This window comes from Abramis brama (genome assembly GCF_963993115.1).
Source record: "Abramis brama genome assembly, chromosome: 21".
NCBI classification, from domain to species: domain Eukaryota; kingdom Metazoa; phylum Chordata; class Actinopteri; order Cypriniformes; family Leuciscidae; genus Abramis; species Abramis brama.
Window position 1 is genome coordinate 11469797 of NC_139983.1, and position 23084 is coordinate 11492880.

General features: G+C 36.4%; 1 protein-coding gene across 2 annotated transcripts in view; it reads right to left on the bottom strand.

Moving 5' to 3' along the window:
• Window positions 1–23084, bottom strand: part of mipol1 (mirror-image polydactyly 1) — a 91170-nt gene that overhangs the window by 54823 nt on the left and 13263 nt on the right. For both annotated transcript variants that reach the window (XM_084097138.1, XM_084097137.1), the window contains exons 3-6: window positions 10526–10610; window positions 9812–9891; window positions 4951–5149; window positions 3723–3855 (exon numbers count right to left, since the gene is read on the bottom strand). In XM_084097138.1, the coding sequence (XP_083953264.1) occupies window positions 3723–3855; window positions 4951–5149; window positions 9812–9891; window positions 10526–10610 (497 nt within the window). The remainder of the gene's footprint in view (window positions 1–3722; window positions 3856–4950; window positions 5150–9811; window positions 9892–10525; window positions 10611–23084) is intronic.

Sequence of the window (23084 nt, forward strand, 5' to 3'; positions counted from 1 at the left end):
AACATACAAAAAGTTTAGGATCGTCAAGTTATTTTTTTTAATGTTTTTGAAAGTAGTCACTTATGCTCACGAAAAATACAGCACAAATAGTGATATTGTGAACTATTATTACAAATTAAAATATGTTATTTTAATTTATACGATTTTCCAGCATCATTACTCCAGTATTCAGTGTCACATGATCCTTTCGAAATCAATCATTCTAATATGCTGATTTGCTGCTCAAGAAACATTTCTTATTATTATCAATGTTGAAAACAGTTGTGCTGATTAATATTTTTGTGAAAAAATGAAAAAATGAGGATTCTTTGATGAATGCAATGTTCAAAATAACAGCATTTATTTTAAATTCAAATCTTTTGTAACAATGTAAATGTTTTTCTATTTAATCCGTCCTTGCAGAATAAATTTTTTTTTTTTTTTTTCAAAACACTGACCACAAACTTTTGAATGGTAGTGTATTTTGCAAGAAATAAAGGCCACTTTTATATTGTGAACATTACATAATTGTGAACATTGTGTTACATTTGGACAGAATCATTTTCATTACTGTATTGCTGTAATAATTAGAGTAATCTAAAATGTCATCATACACACACACACACACAACATTTTTATGTATAGGTATAGGTTTCTACCCAAGTACCGGCATTTCTGAATGGGCTGAGGCTGGGATTTAGTGAGTTTGAAGTGAAAGTATTTGATGACAGTATACTATATGCGGAGAGCATTCACTCAATATTATTATCTCATTTTTGACTTTTAGAGGCTTTTGCATTGGAGGTCTTCATATATATATATATATATATATATATATATATATATATATATATATATATATATATATATATATATATATATATATATATATATATATATATATATATATGAAATTCACCTACTTGCTTGCTTAATTTCAACAACTGCTTAGTTGTGTCTGTACTGTCTCATTTGTTACCATTAAATTGCATTATTTATATTATATCCCTCCAGCCATGGTCCCCTGACATATAATAAATACTTTTTATGATGCAATCAATTCCTGATAGATTAAATCAAATCCTGCCATCACAGGAATATATATATATATATATAAATATCACCCATTGGCCACCTAGCATTTATTTAAAAGCTCAAATCAGTCAACAACAACTTCATAACCACAGTCAAGCTTTTGTATTTGTACCACTACTTTAATATAATTCAGGATGTCTTCTATAGAAAAAGAGTAACTGTTGTGTCTTGGCTGTAAATCTGGATTGGTGATATTTTACGAGCATCTGAATGATAGATTTAACCTCCTGTCTTAAATATTTTCATCCCGATTGTTTTTGTCCTCAGGGACTTTGAAAACATGATGTGGCGAAGCCAGAGTCCTCAAAGGGCTCTTTCAGATCACTGCCAGCAAAAACACACTCTTGGGACATGTTCCTGCCCCTCTGTCAGGAGTCACAACTACTTGCAAACCATGGACATCAATTACAGTCGTTTCAGAGGGTCTCCCCCTCTCTCCGGCCCCTCAAACTCCAGATGAGTGTAGATTTGCCAAAGACACTAATACAATTTCAAGGCTCTACTCCTGATGTTTCTGAAAGGACAATGATGCAGCAAGAATATAAAGCAGAATGAAATGCAGACATCCCACCTCTCCCGGAAGGTCTGGGAGTCTCCCGTATATTGACAGCGGCTCCCTGATGCCTGCAAATTATATATAATATCCCGGAAATCGCCTGTTTCCACCTGGTATTAAGATGCGTTTTTGATGAACCAATCACAAGTTGTCAGCCAACACACATTACTGTTATCACGTGTTTCAAATGAGTCTTCTGTGACCACTTGCATTCGGAGAACCTTCATAAAACTCAACTGCATCACTTTCGGCGCATGAATACTATTGAATAAACAAGCCCGCGTCATACGGCTTACACAAATTAATAGGCCTATAATAGAAGCCTATAATTTAATATTATGGTGGGAATTAAGCTCTAACTTCGCATTTTTCAAGTACTGCACTACCCACAATCCTGAAGCAAACGTCACCAATCACAGAACTCACTGTTACAATGAAAACAGAAATTGTTGCAATCAGCACAGCATTGAGTTTTCAACCCAATGCCGGTTGACTTGGCAACATTAGCTAACAACTAACTAGCTAACTAACTACCTAAAGTTTGTTAGTTAATATGAGATGTATCGTTAGGACACTAGCGCCATTAGATAATAAGACGACCGATTGAGTGTAAACTGAAGAAGTACGTCCATGTTTGCTAACTTATGCAGAGCTACTAAGAAAAGACACATGTGAAATAATGCAATTAGCAAAATGAGTTATGACGTGTATCTCAAGCTCAGCCTGTGTTCAGGATGCATAAAGGGCAAACCCATAGACTGTAAAAAAATATGGACGTAGTGTCCGTGACGTCACCCGTAGGTTTCTGAAGACCGTTTTTGAAGCCTAAAGTGGGCGTGGCCGACCATCGCCATCTTGGTAGCGCGTCACTCCCGAATTTATTTATTTTTACAGTCAGACAATGAACTGAGGTAACGTGACGGCTAACAGACAGCAGACAAACGGCTAATGATGACTAATGACCACTGCAGCGGGAATCCACTTGTCACTCAAAAGTGGACACCCTTAATTATGCAGAAATTTAAGGCTTAAAGGGACACTTCACCCATTTGCATTAAGCTTTGCATTGTTAGAAACCCAGTCATACTATTGAATGGTCATGCAACATTTTTTCATTTTCCCCCCGAGACGAGAGAAATCTGTATTTACCTCTTTACACTTCCTCCTACAATGACGCAAAAATCGTCATTTTGCGTCATTGTAGGAGGAAGTGTAAGAGGGGGGGATTTCTGTTAAGACTACAAGCACTAGATCCACCCTTTCAAACCCGCCCATAGGGGGTTGGACCTAATGCGCTAACAGACCTATCACAGATCAGTGCGAGTGCGTTTGATTTCACCGGCAGAAACCTGCAGAAAACATGGACGAAGAAAGCTGAGTAGTCTTAGTGTTGTCTTTCATCCACATAAGCCAAAAATACATTTTCTGGCTTTTCTCAGTCTAGAAATCTCCAAATTCAAAAATAATTTCACATTTCTTCTACATAAATGACCCACTTTCAATACACATTCATGTCTCCACGGGTGGAATGACCCTTTAATAGAGTGTAAAAAAAATTCACCCCCCTCACAGTTGTCATGAAGGGAAAAATAAGCTATATAGACCAAAGCCACTTTTTACACCAGGCTGTAAACGTGTTTTTTTCTGCTGTAAAGTTGGGCATTTTAACATGGGGGAAATACAGATTTGACTCACTTCTGCACCCAGCCTCAAGTGGCCAATCGATGAATTGCCGTTTAATTCACTTCCGTATTGGTTTCAAGAGAGAGACAGGGAGGTTGCCGCTTGGGCAAACCTGAAAACTAATATCATGATCCTGCCTGACTGATGGAGTTTCCAATCCAAAAAGAAATCTATGAATGTGGTTTTTGCAACTTTTACGTTGTTGCAACCTGACTGAAATTAATGCAGCCAAGTAACAATGAAAGATGTTGAAACTTTCAAATAGGACAGGACTAACCCCCTGAAAGAGTCTTGTCTCTAAATGGATAAGCAGATTATAAAACAGTTTCCAAATCAACTCAAGTAAAAATTCAGCCTTGGCAAAAGACTAATCAGGCACAGACCTTATGAACTTAAAGTGTGAATTCACCTTCTTATTGAGGTCTCTAAGAGAATCCAGCTCCTTCAAGAGGAAGGCAATGTTTTTCTCTTTATCCAGAACTGGCACTTGCTTTTTGGAGTCACTTGTAACTTTGGAAATTCCCTGGTCCTCATGAGCATGCCTTCAGAAAAGACAAAAGTTCATTAGAAACGCTCTTATATTAGACTCCCAAACGGGCAACAAAAAATGAATCACATTCACATTCTGACATGCAATTATCAAATACACAAGGGATGCGGTCTCCCACTTTCAAGAATATTACTGTGACTTATTTACTTTGAGATATTAGTCAAATCATACAGTTGACCTTTAAGGTAATATTAAAGTATTACTGCACTGTATTGCAGGGTAAATTACTTCCGTCTTGTAGCCAGGAATTCGATTCAGCTCTTATTAAGGAGGCAAAGAAAATGCATTGGAATCTATATTTATCACAGGACGATTCACGCTGTGATATAATTAAAATCATCTTACAATGGACAATGATGCTAAAAGTGAATATTACTGCTATACACATTCTTTAAAGGCCTTCTCAATAGTACACAAGACAGGTGAAACTAAACAACTGTTGCATATAGGATGTTTGCAATGGCCGCTACCTACTACTTTAAAAGAAATGAACATGCAATATGAATACTTAGCATGAATAAAAATGTTTGCACACATGGAACAGTTGGATGACTTACTACTTTTGCCAAAATGTGTGCTATACAGAAGAGCACACTGCATGGTATAAAGTGAACCACAATGCAATGCACGTCATTTGAAAATTTTCAGAGTGACATTTTTAACATGCCCTCTTGACTCATTTTTTGAAATATATATATATATATATATATATATATATATATATATATATATATATATATATATATATATATAAAAACACACATACACACACAACTCTGTTATAATAAATATTATTTCATTAATTATATATATCATTTATTTATAACTATATATTATTAGAATTAAACATTAAAAGTAGTAAAATCATGTGAAAACAAAGCATACAACAGCAGAATTGTTTATTATAGCATAAAACTACAATCAATCAAAAAAACTTAGAAAGTATAAACACAAAGTCTGAGGATGAAAAAATCTGCAAACTAAAATAAGAATGAACTTTCCAGTGCAAATGATTAGATTTTGATTACGCTTCACCGTAACCGACTGTGTTCGTGTGTTAGAGCTACAGTGTCTCTCTTCTCCTGACCTGAGCGCTGCAGACCCTGCCCTGCTGACGTGAGGTGTGTGGACCGGACTGCTGGCTGTCTCGCTAATATCCTGCTCCTGCTGTGGAGACCGTCTCTCCTCCTCCATGATTCTCACTTCAGCTGCAACTGGGCCTGGCACGGGTGGAGGTGGAGGGGGTCTGAGCGGCAAACCTTCTCCGGGCCTGGGAGTCTTAGATACTGCGTGAAAAAATAGAGTAAGAAAGAACCAAAACAACACAAAAAGAGCAAACATTATTACCTAACTTAACTTTAATAGTACCACTAAAATGCTAAAAAAAAAAAAAAAAAACATCATTATGATGCTAGACTACTTCCACATGACTATTGCACTATAATATTAATACCAAAGTTGACCTGTATTGACTACTGACTGGGGGATTGGGGTTAATATAAAGTTTGGCCACCTCTGATTATTACCATGATCATACCATAGCTTTGTGTGAGGAACAGAGTGAAATGCAAGTTCTGTCATGACAACTCTCTGAGTATTTGGCATGGTAATGGACATGACACTAGCCCCTTTCACACATACAGTCTTTACGGGTAAATTAGGTAACAGATCATATGTGAACAGGACCTTTCAAATATACCATTAAATTGGTTCTGGCCATTTACCAGTAAGGGAAGTTGTAACATTACCAGTAAATTACAGGATTACCAGTATTTTGCACATATGAGGTTAGAACGCGCTGACGTAAGATGTGATTTGGGCCAATCAGAAGCCTTTGAAAGAGCAACGGCTCTGGGCCATAAAATGATGACGCAGATGATGCGTTTGATCACCACTGTCTACAAATGTCTTCAAATTGGAGTGATACCGAAACTAAAGCGCTTCTCCTCGTCCGGACGGATGAAGAGATTTGTCAACAACTTTAGAGGTCACTTTCGGTTAATGACATCATCACAAAGTTTACCAGTATTTTGGAATTTATGTGTGAATGGTCTGTTACCAGTAAAAAGCCAGAACGCTGTTGCTTGTGTGAATAGCACATTTTTGAATTTACCGGTAAAGTCGTTCTGGCAATTTTACGGTAATTTACCGGGATTGCTGTGTGAAATGGGCTAATGTTTGGTCTGGACAGAATAAATCTGCTATTCTGCTGCTGCTGTTGGTTATTGCTGCTGCTACTGCTGCAGAGCCAGTATGGGACTTGCTACTGCCAATACAAACACGGCACGCTGCTGTGAGCAAGTTAGACATGCTGCTGCTGTACAATATAGCGTGCATGAATTACCCATAGCAGATATATACAGGTGGAGCTGGGGAAGGTGGAGGGTTTCTGAAAGCTCACTGCAACTGCTACAGCAAATGCTGACCAAGTATTTGAAGGTTCAGCAGCGAGCTCATTGGCTACTGATACATCAGGAACCAATCAACTGTGGCCTATAGAGAATGATGTGACTGCAAGCAGATTGAGTTTAGGACCTATCAGCCTGCGCCATCTAGAGTTTCATGACAGAACTTTGTATTTGTCATTCAATGAAAATATTCACTACTGCCATTGCTCTCAATAACCTTATCCACAGATTCAGATTTGGCATGCTTTGATTGGTTATGAGAAAAATGAGAACAAATGACATTTGGGGTCTTCGACTTAAAATCTGGTGTGATCATTTTTGACTTGCCATATCTGAATAAACACAAACATACATGACTTTTAAGCTGCAGTTGATGGAAGATAATCAATGGGGAAAAAAACAAAAAAAAACAACAACAACAAGTTCAGCTTTCCTCAAACAAATGACTTAGATTTTATGGAGCTTTTATTTATTTTTGGATCTTAACAGACCCTGATCACTACTGACTTTCATTGTGAAGAAAGGAGCATAAAGGTGAGTAAATGATAGCAGAATTTAAATTTTTGGGTGAAAATTCCTTCCAAAGTTTCTTTTATCCAACACAATTACAAGCTAGTGTAAAAGTGCAAAAATAGTGATTGTTCTCAAACAGCTTTTCTGAACATTCTCCTTGTCTTTCATTGGTGGGCCAAACAGATAATCCTGCCACAAACTAATGCAATTGGTTGTTTCAATGTTGGGATGCTCAAAGAAATAAAGCATGTTTTAAAAGCTCCACAGTAATTACACCATTCAGAGAAATCATCTGACTCTGCATATTAAAAAATAGAGTATTTTAACATCCAGAAAAAGCTTTGGAAGCAAAACAAAAAGGAAAACCCACAAGAAAGACGTTGCAACCATAACACATAAGACTTCCATTCTACTGCTGTGAGATTACAGTCTGACGGATTGAAAGGCGGCTCTGTTGGTTGGTTTGCGTCAGCTCTCTGAAAAGGAAACTAGGTCTGGCCGTCTTTCACGAGGGAATGTGGCGATCCATGCCGAGTGACTGGCAGGAGGGGGAAACGAGGTCTTCTGTCAATGTTTCTGTAGCGCTCAGGGCCAGAGATGCAGGCGGAGAGGCAAACACAGAGGCCTGTCTCTCTGGCAGCTTTTCTGAAGACGCGCTCTGCTCCTCAGGGAAAGCTGTATGTACCCCGAATTGTTTGTGATCAGAACTGAAGAGCGACGGCCCTTGTATCAGAGACATTTTAAACCAGTGAAAATTTGTGATGGCAAAACTGGTCAAGATACAGACTTTAAAGATACAAAGGTTGAAATTGTAATGTGAGAAGCAGAGGGTGTTATTAAATGTGTAATGTATGGTACAAATACAGTAATAACGTCTTTCAAACAGGTTTCCTGAACACACCCCATGTCTGCCATTGGTCCCCCAAACTCACGCCATTGGTTGAGTCAGTGTTGCTGGGTTGGGCTGGTCAGAACGATGTTTTGATAACGCCACAAAACCAAAATGTTTACACTTTTCAGTGGAATCCACCACCAAATGGTTTCATTATAGCATGAAGAAAAAATACACACTTCAGCTTTTACATATACAAGCAAATCAAACAGATAGTAGCGCTAAGTGCATGCACAGGGTCAAGTGCTACACAAAAAAAAAGCAGAGTGGCTGTCTTCCGATTATAAAATATACATAAATCAGTTCAACATCAATGCAATTCAAATTGAGCAAAACTCAAACACGGAGCGGTTAAATCAAAAGCATCAAAAAAGGGGGAAATCATTCTGCGTTAATAAATGCGTTGTGATGCTAGAGTCTTGCGACCACGATGTCCAAAAAGCTCCAGCTTAGCCGCCACAATTATTTAGCGAAAGGTCAGGTTTTGAAGTCGAGATCAGGGAGGTCTGCCTCATGGCTTTGTTGCTAGGGCTCTGCTCTCAGGATTGCTGGAGACAGTTATTAGTATTCCCCGTAAGACTCACCCGTGCAAACACCAAATTCAAACCATGAATAATAACGCCAAACACACTTATAGGAGCCCTTTGTCACACTGCAAATATGCGACTTTTGGATACATTGTTCCCTAACCTGGGTTACTTCTTTAATTTTATCTCCCTCTCTGGGTGTCTCTCACAAAGGTAACTGCCCCTGAGAATGTGTGTTTAAAGCGCCATTTCCCTCACAAATGGGGTGAGCGAGGCTTTTAATAAGCGTGCAAAGTAAAGGCCCATTTCCTATGGGAACCAAGTGAGAAAGGACTCTCGTTTTAAACCCAACACTAAGAGCAAATTCAGAACTGAAGAATTGGCTCCCTTTCGATTCACAAGTGTGAATTTGAATTTAATTGGCCACATGAGGTTGAATTGGAATGACAGGAAGAGGAATTTACTGAATTGTAATTCAAAGAAACTCAATACAGTCCAACATTTGTCCAACATAACAAAATGGGAGAGATCTTGGATAGAGATTATTTAGATTTTTTTTTATTTTTTTTTTATTTGAGGTAATTCTGGGTAATTAAAAAATGTTCCATAGTGGACCATAGAATAAATGTAAATATATTAAATATAATAATAAAAATACCTCAATAAATATAAATTAAATTAATTAATTAATAAATATAACTAATATCAATTACAGAAACAGAACAGAAAATTAAGATAAATAAGATTTAAAAATATTGAATATGTTGTGTGAATTGTGTTAATTTCTTTGAATTTCCTTCTATTTTAATTAAATGCCAATTTGAATTCTGAACCCTGCTTGCTGCCTCAATTCAAATTCAGTTCAAAACCAGGAACGTAATTACAATTTAACAGGTATTCTCAGCTCAATTCTGAATGGTGCACAACATCATGAAAATACATTTTATGTGATAAATGGGGCAAAAAAATTACCAGACACTTGTATGGCCATTTGCTCCATTCACTACTGATAAATGAATACAACTTCCAACAGTCTCGTGCCATCTTACTAATGTCTGTCACTAATAATCAAACACAGGCTGATTAACCGCCTGCAAAAAGATTGAAGTGTTTCACCAACAGCCCAAATGTATATTTGAGCAGTGAGGCAGAATAAATTTGCATATCAGGAGCGTCTGGTGAAGGGTTGGTAAATACTCTGTTTATCTCTCATTGTCATTCCAACCAGTCTATCTAAATAGTGGCTCTTCCACAGCGTTATGGCCTAGGTAAAGTTATTATCAGCCCGGCATTATGGAATAATGTAAATAAATGTTTACGCAGATAAATAAATAAATAAATAACATTTAAATTGTTAATGCATTATATAGAGCATTTAAGCAACGGGAAGCTTGCAAAACAAGTCTTTAGTCATGAAAACAGACACAATCTGACAGGAAATGGTTATAACACTATTATCGACATAGTAAACAAATGAGGCAAGATATTGGCATTTACAAAGAGTCTTATAACGGTGAAATGACAAAAAGTGATATATTTTTGTTATGACTTGTTGTAATTGGATTGTAATTATCATGGACACACAAAAAAAAAATTATAACGTATTACCTTGTATGAGTTTTTCTTCCAGGGCTTTTGATAAACTCTGACTTTGGGATGTAGCTGAGGTAGTTTCTCCTAAAGAGGATCTGAAAACAGATGCAAAACAAATACATAAAATCAACACACTTTTTTTTTTTTTTTTGCTGGTCTCCTTCGATATCTACCAGCAGTGTACTGTGTGACGCTCTGTCTGACACACTCAGGTGAAGACAGGTACAGGATATTGACAAACTGTACATCAATGACACTGCTTTGAAGGACCTGCATGTTTTGTTTCAAAGCGCTGAGTAAAGCAAGGACATGAAGCAAATATCAACGACCTTCAAGTGTTCGGACCCAAACAGGACAGATCTAACTCTTTTTACAAGTCATAAATAATAACTAAAATACAAAAGCCAGCTCAGTACTGAATTGCTTCGAAATAATGAACATAAAATCTCTCAATGCACAATAAACTTGCAAGCATTGCACCTGTAATCAATTTACATTTGCATTCCACTAAAGATGAACAAACTAAACTAGCAGCCGATTTTTAAATATTGTAACACCGTTTTGGATTTAGAAAACACATCTCTGCAAAGATATTACAGCGTGTAATCATCGCCTGCAATGTACACTGATAAACATTTCGTACATATTAAAAAATACGTCCTTAATTGTAACATGTGGAAGAAAGCCATTGACAAACACTGTAAAATGAGCCGAGGAAGGCATCTTTACCCAAGTTGTGGTGTGGTCTCTGAACAATGGTGCTTTACAGGGGACGGCAGCCTTTGTTTCAGTTCTTCATTGACTTTAGGATTAGCTGGAAATATATAGAAGGGATATGATTAATTTCACTGGCAAAAAAAAAAAAAAATGCTTTTCATCACAGGCTCGAGCTCACTTCTTTTCCATTAGACTTAGAAAGGTTAGTATTAATTACAGCCTGTCAATATGATCTCGGGGTGCTTGGTGGAGAGCAATCTTTAATAACCTCTGGAGTAGAGGCAGCAAAACAAGACAGGCGGCTTTTAATTTGCCACGTGAAATTATGCTTTAAGACTTTGTCTTTATCTCATCCACTGTGTACCAGTGCTTTACCTCGCAGTTTATGGAGGACTAATGAACGCGGGCAATTAACAAAGCGTAATCCCACCATGCAATCGTTTTAATGCTTTTAGCTATCAGAAAAGTAAACAGCCATTTAATACAGCTCAAGCCATATCAGATCCTAGTCAGGAACCGCCAATTAAAGCGTCATCTACTCAGGTGTAATTAAATAATGGTGGATAATTTAGTTCCGTGAACGGAAGCTAATTCATAAGCAAGCAACAAACAGACAGGAGGCAATTAGCAGGAACGCTGACATTCAAACGGCGGAGCCTGTTGCTCGCTGGCGGTGGAGAGCTACCCTCTAGTGGTGGAGCTTCTGAGACAAGAGCACACACACCGGAGGCTTACACACACACACACACTCTTACAGTTTCACTTATGTCAACCGGAGGTGCTTTGTGGCGTCACATTTACAAACCAAATGAGTGCAGAACATCTTCAAGAAACAGTCGGACTGAACCCAGCAAATGCAGAATGTTGCCCTCGTGTTATTGTGTGTTTTCCCGGTTGTTGTATTTTTGGGGGGGGGGTCCACTTTGTAGAAAAGGTAAGGAAAACCTCAAACAACTGAAGGTTTTCCAACAAACAAACAAAAATCACTCACAAAAAGCAATTACTAGCCAAAGCAATATTTTAGAGCTTAACATAACCTACAAAAAAAAAAAAAAAAAAAAAAAAAAAAAAAACACTGTTTCCCTGACATTTCATATTTTATTACATTTCCCAGGCCGGGAAATGTAAAAATTACCTAATATTTTCTGTTTGAATCCTGCATCTAGATCTTTTATCAAAACATTTTGTATTTTCTGTGCTGAACTGTTCTCATTATGTTTTACCTTTGAGGTCAGTAAGATTTTTGATTTTATTTTATTTTTTACAGAAATTAATTCTTTAATTAACTTTATTCAGCGAGGACACATTAAATTGACCAAAAGTGACATTAAAGACTTTCATAATGTTACAAAAAAAAATCTATTTCAAATAAATGCTGTTATTTTGAACTTTCTATTCATCAAAGAATCCTGAAAAAAATGTATCACAGTTTCCACAAAATAAATGTTTTCAACATTGATAATAATCAGAAATGATTCTTAAGCAACAAATCATAATATTAGAATGATTTCTGAAGGATCATGTGACACTGAAGACTGGAGTAATGATGCTGAAAATTACAGGAATAAATTACATTTTAAAATATATTAAAATAGAAAACTGTTATTTCGAATTGTAATAATATTTCACTATATTGATCAAATAAATGCAGCCTTGTTGAGCATAAGAGGCTTTTAAAAAACATAAAAAACTGTTGAACAGTATTATACTTCCTACTGAAACAAGAAATGGTGTCACGACATATCGAAATAAACTTTTTTTTTAAATAGCCAACATCATCATATCAGTGAACTATGATTTGCTACTTGCTATATTGAAAGCAACTTGCGCAGGATTAGACAAATGATTGCAGGTTTAATATTTTTGGTCCGTTTTCCTGGAAGAGAAACACTGCCACTCTTAGAAGAAAAGGTTCTAAATAGAACCTTAAAGAGTTCTTCTGTCAGGTGCTTTATAGAACCTTTTAGGGCTTCCCATGGCATAATTTTATGGATTTAGTTTTGAAAAATTAAAGTTTAATTAAATTTTATGAATTAGCTCGTAAACATACTTTATCACTAGAGTATTATCCAATCATTTATGACATTTCTCCTTATATAGAATCTTTAAAGGGTTCTTTAAAATTTAGTCAAGAACCCTGGGGTTCTATATAGAACCTTTTTTCTAAGAGTACACTAGAAAAGCATATAAATGAACACAAACCACATGAAACCACAAACCATCCAGCTATTTTTTTAAAGATGGTATAGCACAGGACAAATAATGTTCAGTTTCTTGGTAAAAGGAAACAAAGGTCATGAAAACGGTATAGGGGATGACGGACAGCCTGAGAGAAAGTTGGCAGAAGAGAGCTAAGAAGACATAAAAAGTGAGTGCTCTTGGGAGGTTGTGCGCGAGGCGGGTGGGGGTGACCCCTGGGGCAGATGCCAGTGGAACGTTATCCCCGCGCTGTAAGCCAGCACACACAGCTCACACCGCTCACACGCTATTCAGCTCAGACACAGTCAGGCGTGAACGGACAACTGGCTTTTTGTGCCAAACACCACAGGGCTCCATTAATCTCAGTGATAGACTCTGAGCGGGAGCTGGCCCCGCGCACCGCACTTTCACAGAGAAAGAGAGGAGGACGAGGATGAAGAAAGACCAAAGATAGTAGGTATGGCTAAGACGCCTGGTAATCCTTTAACACTAACAAGAGAAAGCAGCTTTGGGAAAAGACAGAGAGGGGAAAAAAAACAACACAAAGCATACAAACCTGACCTTTTGATGTTCACATCATTTTCGGCGAGACGTGTTAAACAGTTCTCCGAAAAGAGCGCTTTACCAAATAAATTTGGACCGATTCATTGATTGACACCGTTTCCTGAGAGAATCACCCCCTAGAAACTTAATGAAACTGATACCATCCAATAATCCGATATTGAAAAACAGGGAAGAGCTCGTTCTGGCTTAATGAAAGTTTGAATTGTGCCGAGTGCAATAGGAGGCCTGTTTCTTTGCGGCTGCCGCTCCAGATGGTGAATTAGCATCGCATCTACATTTTCTACATAATCTGCAGGAGTTTAGATTAGATAGATTAATGAGCTATTAGCCTCGGTGCTCACAGGGCAGTGCCGAAAACTACATTAACGCCAAAGCTTGCAGAGTGCAACATGCTACAATGAAGCCAATAACCAGTCATTGTGTATAATCGGTGGCATTACAGCTAGATGAGGAGTTGATTCAAATCAAATCATAGTTTAATCATTGTTAATGCCTTTGTTAATTTTCAACAAGCTGAAATAATTACAAAAAAAAAAAAAACTTGATAGTTAAACAGTTAAAAGTAGCCAAAGCTAAGTTACAGTAGTGATTGAATAAGTGTGATTTTTTGAAAGTTAAAATAATTCAGAAACTTCAAAATATGGAAACTAAAAGATACGGCACACCGTATCACAGTCTCAACCAATGGTGTGAGTTTAGGGCGGGACTATCTGTCTGGCAGATATAGGGAGTTTTTATTGAGGAAGATTATTTTTGCAATTCTATTTTGTGATGCTAGTAATGGATAAATAAGCAATTCAGCTTAAATATGCACACACACACATATGTGACCCTGGATCACAAAACCAGTCACAAGTCGCACGGGTATATTTGTGGCAAAAGCCAACAAATTTTGTTTGAAATTTGAAAAAATTGATTTTTTTTTCAATTTTGACCCAAGTTGTATGGGTCAAAATTTTCGATTTTTCTTTTATGTCAAAAATCATTAGGATATTAAGTAAAGATAATGTTCCATGAAGATATTTTGTAAATTTTTAATTTTAGATTTTCAAATAGTTGTATCTCGGCCAAATAGTGTCCTATCCTAACAAACCATACATCAATGGTAAGCTTATTTATCCAGCTTTCAGATTATGTATAAATCTCTGAAATGTTGTGGTACAGGGTCACGTCCTGGTATTCCCTACATTATAGGGACAAAATGGCAAAAAAAAATGTTGGTCCCCATGAGGAAAACAGGTTATGAATCATACAAAAATATGTTTTTTGAAAATGTAAAAATGCAGAAAGTTGTGGTTGTGTTGTGTTAAGGGTAGAGGGAAAGTAGAATATACAGTTTGGACAGTATGAAAACCATGTCTATGGTAAGACCCCATAGAGTTTGGATACCCAACATATATGTGTGTGTGTGTGTGTGTGTGTGTGTGTGTGTGTGTGTGTGTGTGTGTGTGTGCGTGTGTGCGTGTGTGTGTCAAATACACGGTGAAAATGTGAAAGTCTATGACTGTGTGTCCATTAGAGTAGTTTAAAAACACATCTGTCAAACGTGAAAAAGATACAAAAGAGGACTATATAATTTCCTTCAGATAACGTTAAATATTTCATCAATATTCCTTCACAGGGATAAAACAGGAGTAAATAAAGAAACATTAATAGGTTAGAAGCACGCATCAAATGTAAAAGACTGCTCAAATCTTACAAAACAGCATTTGCCACTTAAAGCCACTTTATCCTTCCTTCAAACTTTTCTCATTTCAATTTGTCCTTTGCTGTCGCTCAGTGATCTTCATTTTCCTGTCTTGTAGACTTTAAGCTAATTGCCTCGGTGGGTTACTTATTATTCATGTACAATTATTGCAGTGTAATGTCTTTAAATCCTTTTAAATGACCATTCATGCGTCGCATTCATTGAAAATGCCTTTGAAGTCTGTCAAAGATGGAATTCTTCAAAAAGAAATGTCTAAGCCCAATTTCAATCGCTCGATGAGGGGGGTTCGGCGTTTCCCTCTAATATAAACTAAATTCCATTAATTTTTTAAGCTGCATTTAATGCATTTCCTCCGCAAAAAGTTTCCAGATTTTTCAGGCTGTCATTTGTATTCCAGCTGACTTTATGAATATTAATAACAGTGTTATCCTGATTAAACGGGCTTCATGCGAAATCCCCGTGAATCTACGAGCTCAGGATTCTCGTCTTACTGATTCTTTATGAATTTTGATACGGACATTAATGTGGAGAGAGTCTTAAAGCAGGTTTAATTGTACAGCATGAAAAAGGCAGACATGAACTGATTTGATATGGATAAACAGGCTCTTTTATATGGGGAGGTGCGCACAAGCACCTGGGAGCACCCCTCCGTGTAATTTGATTGTCACGGGCTGTCGTGAAGCTTTGAACGGTCTTGACTTTGCCTGGATCAAAAGATTTTATTGACTCGCTGACAGATATTAACAATAGAAACTGTTTTAGTCAATCAGTTACTTATAGGCTGATTCTATCTCGCTGAAGGGCTGGCGTTTATTTTCTATTTCCCAACTGTTAATGCCGATTAGTGAGAAACATTTCTGACTCGCTGAATGAACGGGAATGGAGACAAAACCACAACTTCATTTTTAAAAGTTGAAAAAGTTAAACATTAATATCAAATTATAAAATGGGATTCAAATGTCTGAGGCCACTACTGAAAATGCTTTCATTTAATAATAATAAAGTTAAAAAAAAATAAAAATAATAATTGTCAGCATAAATCAGCATAAACATTTGGCTGAAAAGTTTAATTGAAAAAATGAACATGATTTTAAGAAATGTCTTTGCACACGAGTTGCACATATATGCAACAATTATTTCATGTCTGTTAAAAATTAGATTTCAAATGCATGCTTTTCAACGTGGTCTCTTCTGAACCCCACTGTATAAGGGAAAAAAATGGTAACACTTTACAATAAGGTTCCATTTGTTAATATTGTAACATTGGTTAACGATATTAGTTAACATGAACTAACAATGTGCAATACTTCTAAAGCATTTATTAATCTTAGTTAACGTTAAGTTTTGCATTTACTAAGACATTATTAAAATCAAAAGATGTATCTGTTCATATCACCGATATTTAACGGACCAGAGTTTACATAAATTAACAATGAACAGTTGTATTTTTAAAAAGGATTAATAAATACTGTAATAAATGTGTTGTTCAATGTTAGTTAATGCATTATGCAAAATGAAACCTAACTGTAAAGTGTTACCAACAATTATATAATAAATTAATAAAATAACTTAGTTTATTCTTATTTATTAATCATTTTTATCCATTTGCAGGGTGTCAATCCTTGAATCTAGACTGAGATATTATAGAAACTATAACTATATATTTACATTTCAGACAGTACAAACAAAAGTTAATGATTCTTCAAATGCACCTTCTGGATGCTGAGAGCAAAGTTAGGCCATTCAATATATGTGGCACAAATAAACTTTGGACAAAAACCAACTTTGTACCCTGATTTCATATTTAGCTCAAATCCCAAAAGAGAAATTACTCAACAATTTTCAACTTGTGGAACTCTTAACTAAAAATATTGATTGCCTCAAGTAGATGATTAACCAATCCTGATCAAAGATAAAAACCTGAGGGGGTTTAGACTGAGCTTGTTGGACCTTCAGCAAACAAACCCACTCAAAATGAGCTATAAATCAAAAAGATTGTGTCCTTCTTGGAAAGGTTACTTGTATTCAGTCACATCATCATCCTCAGCGACAAAACAACACATTTTAGTTGGAGCTCTAAATCAACCACTGTCAAGAGTGAGACTTTTTCAAGGCATCCAGATTTTACTGGAGATATGTATAGAATAGTTTTGTAAAAATTCCCTCCGAACACTCTATTGCCAGGTGGTTGGTTAAAAGATTAACTAATCAAAATCAAATCGAAATCCTCCAGGACCGTCGATGTCACTTCATTGAAGGTCTATAATTACACAGTCTCTCAAATGAAAGCATAATTCCTCGCATTACTTGAAAATTCTCCAGGTAGGCCTTATGTTTCTTAGATGATGGAGACGTCTAGCAGGGAGAGTGGGATCTGTGAAGCAACGTAAAGCTCATTCTCAGAACAGACGCAGTGATAATTGAATTGAGCCTGTGGGAATGAGCTAGCGCTAGCATCTCAGATCTCTCTGATGGATCCGTCCTCGGCCGCGATTCACTGATCCTCCTGCATTAACGGGGGAGGAAAAATGACCCTCCAAATCTGCCAGGATGAGTGCCTCAATTTCCCTATATCCAGCTAATTTGGGTGCGAGAGAAGCGAGAGCCATGCTAGGAATAAAGAAAATGCGTCCCCCACCCCACAACTGCCTTTAAACAGCACTGCTTTTGAATGAATAAAAGCAGGCAAAATGCCCCCCCAAGATGTGCAATAGGATAAACCCCGAATGCTCTGTATTGTGCGTTTGATCCTGTCAATTATCAGTTATTATGACATGAGTGATATGATTCACACCACAAATAATTCAGCTTGGCATCAAGGCTTCACACAAATACTATCCACAATCACTGCATAATATATACGGAAAAAATACGATATTAAAACGTGATGTTATTTCTCTTCAAGGTGAAAAGCTGTCGATATATCAGCATGACGGAGTTGAGTTTGTGGCAAAACCTTTTACAGTGCTTGCATGATTATATTGTTCTGTCTTTTACTGCATATGATAATTCATACTCAGAAAGTAGATGATAATATTTCAAAATGCACCTGCACTGTTTTGCATTTTGTGACTTTCAGTTGAATAAAAGACCAGTCATATTCATATATTCCGTCATTGAAGATTTCTTAAAAAATGTTTAAATATCATCTCATCTCGTTCTTGTGAACCCAATGTCTTGTTTCGTTTCATCTTGTGAGCTAAGTGTATCGTTATACCCCTAATAATTCTGTGCATTGCAATAGTGAATACAGTTTTATTGCTCATATACCATGTTCATAGAAGAATGAGCTATAAAATGAAATCAAAGTTGTATTACTCATATCAAATTTGGAAATGGTGAAAATTTTATTTAATGCTTTACATTCATGAACTGACCTTTGACCTCCAACCTCAATCACCCATTCAGACCACAGAATGCTGGTTTTGTATTGTACTGCCACCAATAACCTCTTAATATAATTCCAAACAACCAAAAGTTCAGGGGTACACTAAACTCAGTGTAGGGTTACATATTTGTACCAATCCTTCTTAAACATTAGTTTTACGCCAGTGCTTTCATTATGCAGAAAATTATTCGTTTCAATCCACCTGGAGCAAATTCGGCAGCTTGATTCGCTGACAAAATCAAGGTTGTCACAGTTATTCATCAAAAATTCATTTTAAAAGGTCTGTATTTGTAAGCACTTAGACAAACAGCACATTTTATTTCAATTCTACAATTCGATGTCAAGAGTGAATATTTCAGCGATTGGATAATTCATCTGCTGAATGTAACCTCAAAATTGGCTGTGTAAATATGGACTAAGCTGAGATTTGCATTGGCTAACATTTGGGAGGGAGAACAGAGTTATTTAAAGATGAGCTTAATGCAGTCAAAGGAAGGGTTCGCTCATATTTCTAACACTGTTACACACTCACAGTTCTGGAGCACAAAAGGCAACTCCCTCAATACTTCTTTAAAATCAAAAATATTAACTTTCCTGATGTATTTCCTGCAGAGGCGTTCCAAGTGTCATGATAAAAATAATCATTTCATTTGTCACCACCCTTGCTCATGTGCCGATCAAAATACTTCAACCGCATTCCTTTCCACATACGAGTTTAAAAGCATTTTAAATTGGGCACAGAAACATGTAGAAAACAAAGCCTTATTGTGGCAAGAAAGATTGTGAAACTAGTGCAAGGTGGCGTCACCAGCCGTGAGACTGTTATTACTCATCGAAGAGACGCCAAACAGGAGAGGTGGGGCTCAGGGAAAGAGTCAACTCAAGGTCAGCTGTCTTATGAAAGACATTCCGGCCAAGTGTTTCGCCTTCTCGACTCCGTGTCGTTTCTACCGAAAGCTGCGCAAGTTTCGACTCATTATCATTCTACGTACAGCCATTCTCCAATAAAAATGAACAGATGGGATTGCTTGTTATTGTACATTTGTTACTGTTTCCTTAGAATCAATATAATTGCTATGAATAATGGCTAAATAAATAAAATGTAATATAGTTTGTATGGATAAGGCATAAATGCAGATTATGAAATAAATTGTAATGGGTTTTCATTTGTGTATTTTTTGTGATTGATAAACAACAGTTGAAAATGTTGTTAACCTCATTATAAAATTATTAATAATTAATATAATAACTAATTCAACAGCAATTTCAAGTTATGATTCCCAAATAATACAATACTGATTAAAACAGTTTAGTTGAATGAACTATAAAACTAGTTGAGCAAATGTATTTTTTAAAGTTGGAGTCAAGTTTGGGTCAACTAAAAAATAACAATTCAAGTAACACTTTGAAGAGGGAAATTTGGGTGAATGTAAAAAATCTATGGATCTAAATAATATTAATTAGTTGAAGCTACTTGAAATTATTGTGTGCTATATATATATATATATATAAAATCTTCTTTTTTTGGCATGTTTTGCACATTATACACAGCAATATCTATACATATATATCACCCATATCTACATTTACGGTCAATTTTTTTATTAACTAGTGATTTTTTTTACATTGATCAACTTTCAACTCAAAATGATGCTGAAGACCTAATGGTATCGGAGACACAGAATTTCAGTTCTTTAACAATCGATATACCTTGTTAACCATATATCCACCAAAATATTTTAGTAATATCAGATGGATAAATAGGACAATATTTGGCTTCTTTTATGTTATCATATCGGCCGATAATCATATCCGCTTGGATGATAGACATACTAACAGAGATGTTCAGTATGTAACTAGTCACTGGCCATTAAAAAGCCCATATTGGCTATTATTAGCCACTTTAAAAATATTCTGAAAGTTTCTTAGATTGTTTGAAGGAGATCAATTCATCAATATTAAGGAGAATGAGAAAAAAAAGGCAAACTACTCAGATTCTTCAATTCTTCTAATGATAACCCAAATATTCCCATCATTTCCCTAAACGCGCATCAATGGAAAAACTTTCATATTAAGTAAAAATGTAACCCTGCTTTTTCAAAGCAACATTGAAAGGGCTACAAAATCCGTCGTGATTGCTGAGCATGTCACCTCAGCGCCCGGCGCTAAAACACACACATAGCTACTGGTGCGAGGATCCTCAACAAACACATCTTCCTTTGTTCAGGAAATCCTTTCTCCAACACGAACTGCAAAGCTGAACTTTTGGCAATGCAGAAGCGTCAAATCCAAACAGAGCCTTTCTCTTTTTTTCACCCTTAAGGATGAGTGATGTTCGCGGTTTCGACCTGTCCTTCAAACAAACCGGCTTTAAACAGCGGGAGACTGAAGTGAGAAAACACTCCAGGACATTCCAGGGTTCTTTTCTAACTGGAGAACATTGGGGAACAAACAAAGTTCATATAAATGAGTGATATTGGGATATTGCAGGCACTTGGGCGACGTCGGTGCTACTGTGGGACACATGCGGAGAGGCTTGTGGGAGGTATTGTGTGTTCAGGGATGTACATCACTGCAAATATTTACAGAGCAGCTGATGTACAATAGAGGAATCACATGACTGTCTCTTCTCCAATACATGCTCACGTACATGTGCGCAGATCAAATCTACGCAAATAATGCTCTTCTCTAAAGAACGAACAAGTTATTAAGAACTTAGCACAAAGAGGACTAGCTTCACTGACCCACGGCTAGGCCCACATGGAATCCGCATTTTTGACCTTTTCTGTGATCTTGAGGGAAAATTAGTCAGAACTCTATATTCTTATTAGCAGCTAAAAACATTATCAAATTTGATTAAATAATGAATAGATAAACATGCAAGAAATACAGAATTATGTAAATGACAGGCGGAAATCTGTGAGAGCGTATATGGGAGCAAAGCCATTTTTGTAGACTTTAAGACTTTTAAAGGGATAGTTCTCCCATCCATCCATCCATCCATCCATCCATCCATCCATCCATCCGTCCATCCGTCCATCCGTCCATCCGTCCATCCATCCCTTCATCCATCCATCCATCCATCCATCCAATGGGGTCCATCGACTCTTTGGTTACCCACATTCTTCAAAATATCTTCTTCTGAGTTCAGCAGAAGAAAGAAATTCATACAGGTTTGTAACAGCTTGAGGGTGAGTAAATGATGACAGAATTTTCATTTTTGGGCGAACTATCCCTGTAATGGCAGGCCAAAGAATCTCTTAATAAATTCTCCAACTCAAAGTGCCAATCATCTACTCCAACTGAGTGTTTCTGGTTGTCGCAGGTTTGTCTAAACATTCCCAAAATACAAGTGCGTAAAAAAGCAGTAAAAATGCCAGTCTGTGAAAGTGGCCCGTCATTGTTCGGCCGGCCTCCTTTGAGCGCGTGAATGTGTTGAAAAGCCGAGGGGAGGCCAGGGCAACAGGACCAGGCACTCCGTCCTCATTACCACTTGATGTTTGAACACAGTCCACAGGAGTGACCGTTTAAATTGCTCCCTGTTCAAACAGTTCCCAAGCATCTGTGGTTCACAGCAAAGTAAGCCTTGTTTGTTTTCCTCTCTGCTTCATGGGCCATCACTAGGTCGTCTGGAATCCTGCTCGCAACTGGGTGGCAGGAGTGTTAGCATCATTCGAGCGTCAGTCTGAAATCAGTACAGTTCTTAAGAGTTCATGGATCATCAGAGACCCTGTGATACTAACTCTAAAAGAATTAGATTATTTCATAATTACAAAAACATCAGAGGCCAAAATATTTACTTACTGATTACCACAGATTAGTTCAAATAAGCCTGACAATCTTCATAACAAGATTCAAATTCAGTAAAAACTTACATGGCAAAACTATTTAATTTCTATAGAAACTGTAACCGTTTCTATAACGGTTTGTATAGTGTTTTGACATGCAAGTAAAGCAAGAGAGTTACAATATTGAAGGGATTGTACAAAATCATTGAAAACACACACACACACACACACACACACACACACACACACACACACACACAAATCTTTCAAAATCTGTAGAGAACAGACTTGAGAGATGTGTCATATTTCTCCCCAAAATCAAAAGTAAAAAAAAAGAAAATAGATTATTTAAGAAAATCATTATTTATAAAATCAAATAAGAAAAAATGTTCAGTATGAAAAAAAAAAAAAAAATCACCAATTTTTATGACCATTAATAATTTTGCATATTTTCTCCTAAATAAAAAATACAAATATAAAACTAAAACTATATATTTAAATTGTCAAGTATTTTTACATTGACATATAACATAATACAAATTTTTGCTGATTAAAAAACAATAATAATAATAATACTACAGCTATTTTTACTATACTATACTGAGATGAGAAAGCAATTAGAATCACAAATGTGAAAGAATGAGTAAAGTACATAAATAAATAAATAAAATGTTAACATTCATTACATTAGAGAGAATTTGGAAAGAAAACTTGCTTAATTGAAACAACAAAAACATCAAAGTCACAATGCAAAAACAATTCTAATGATCTTCGTGCAAAATATAATTTCTTATTTTATCTTTTGATTTTAGGGTAAAATATGACTGGACATGTTTTCATAAGATTGACCCAAACATCCACAAAAATTCTTCATTTCGAGAACCTTTCAAGAGATGCCAACCTCTTGTTGGGTTTTATAGCTTG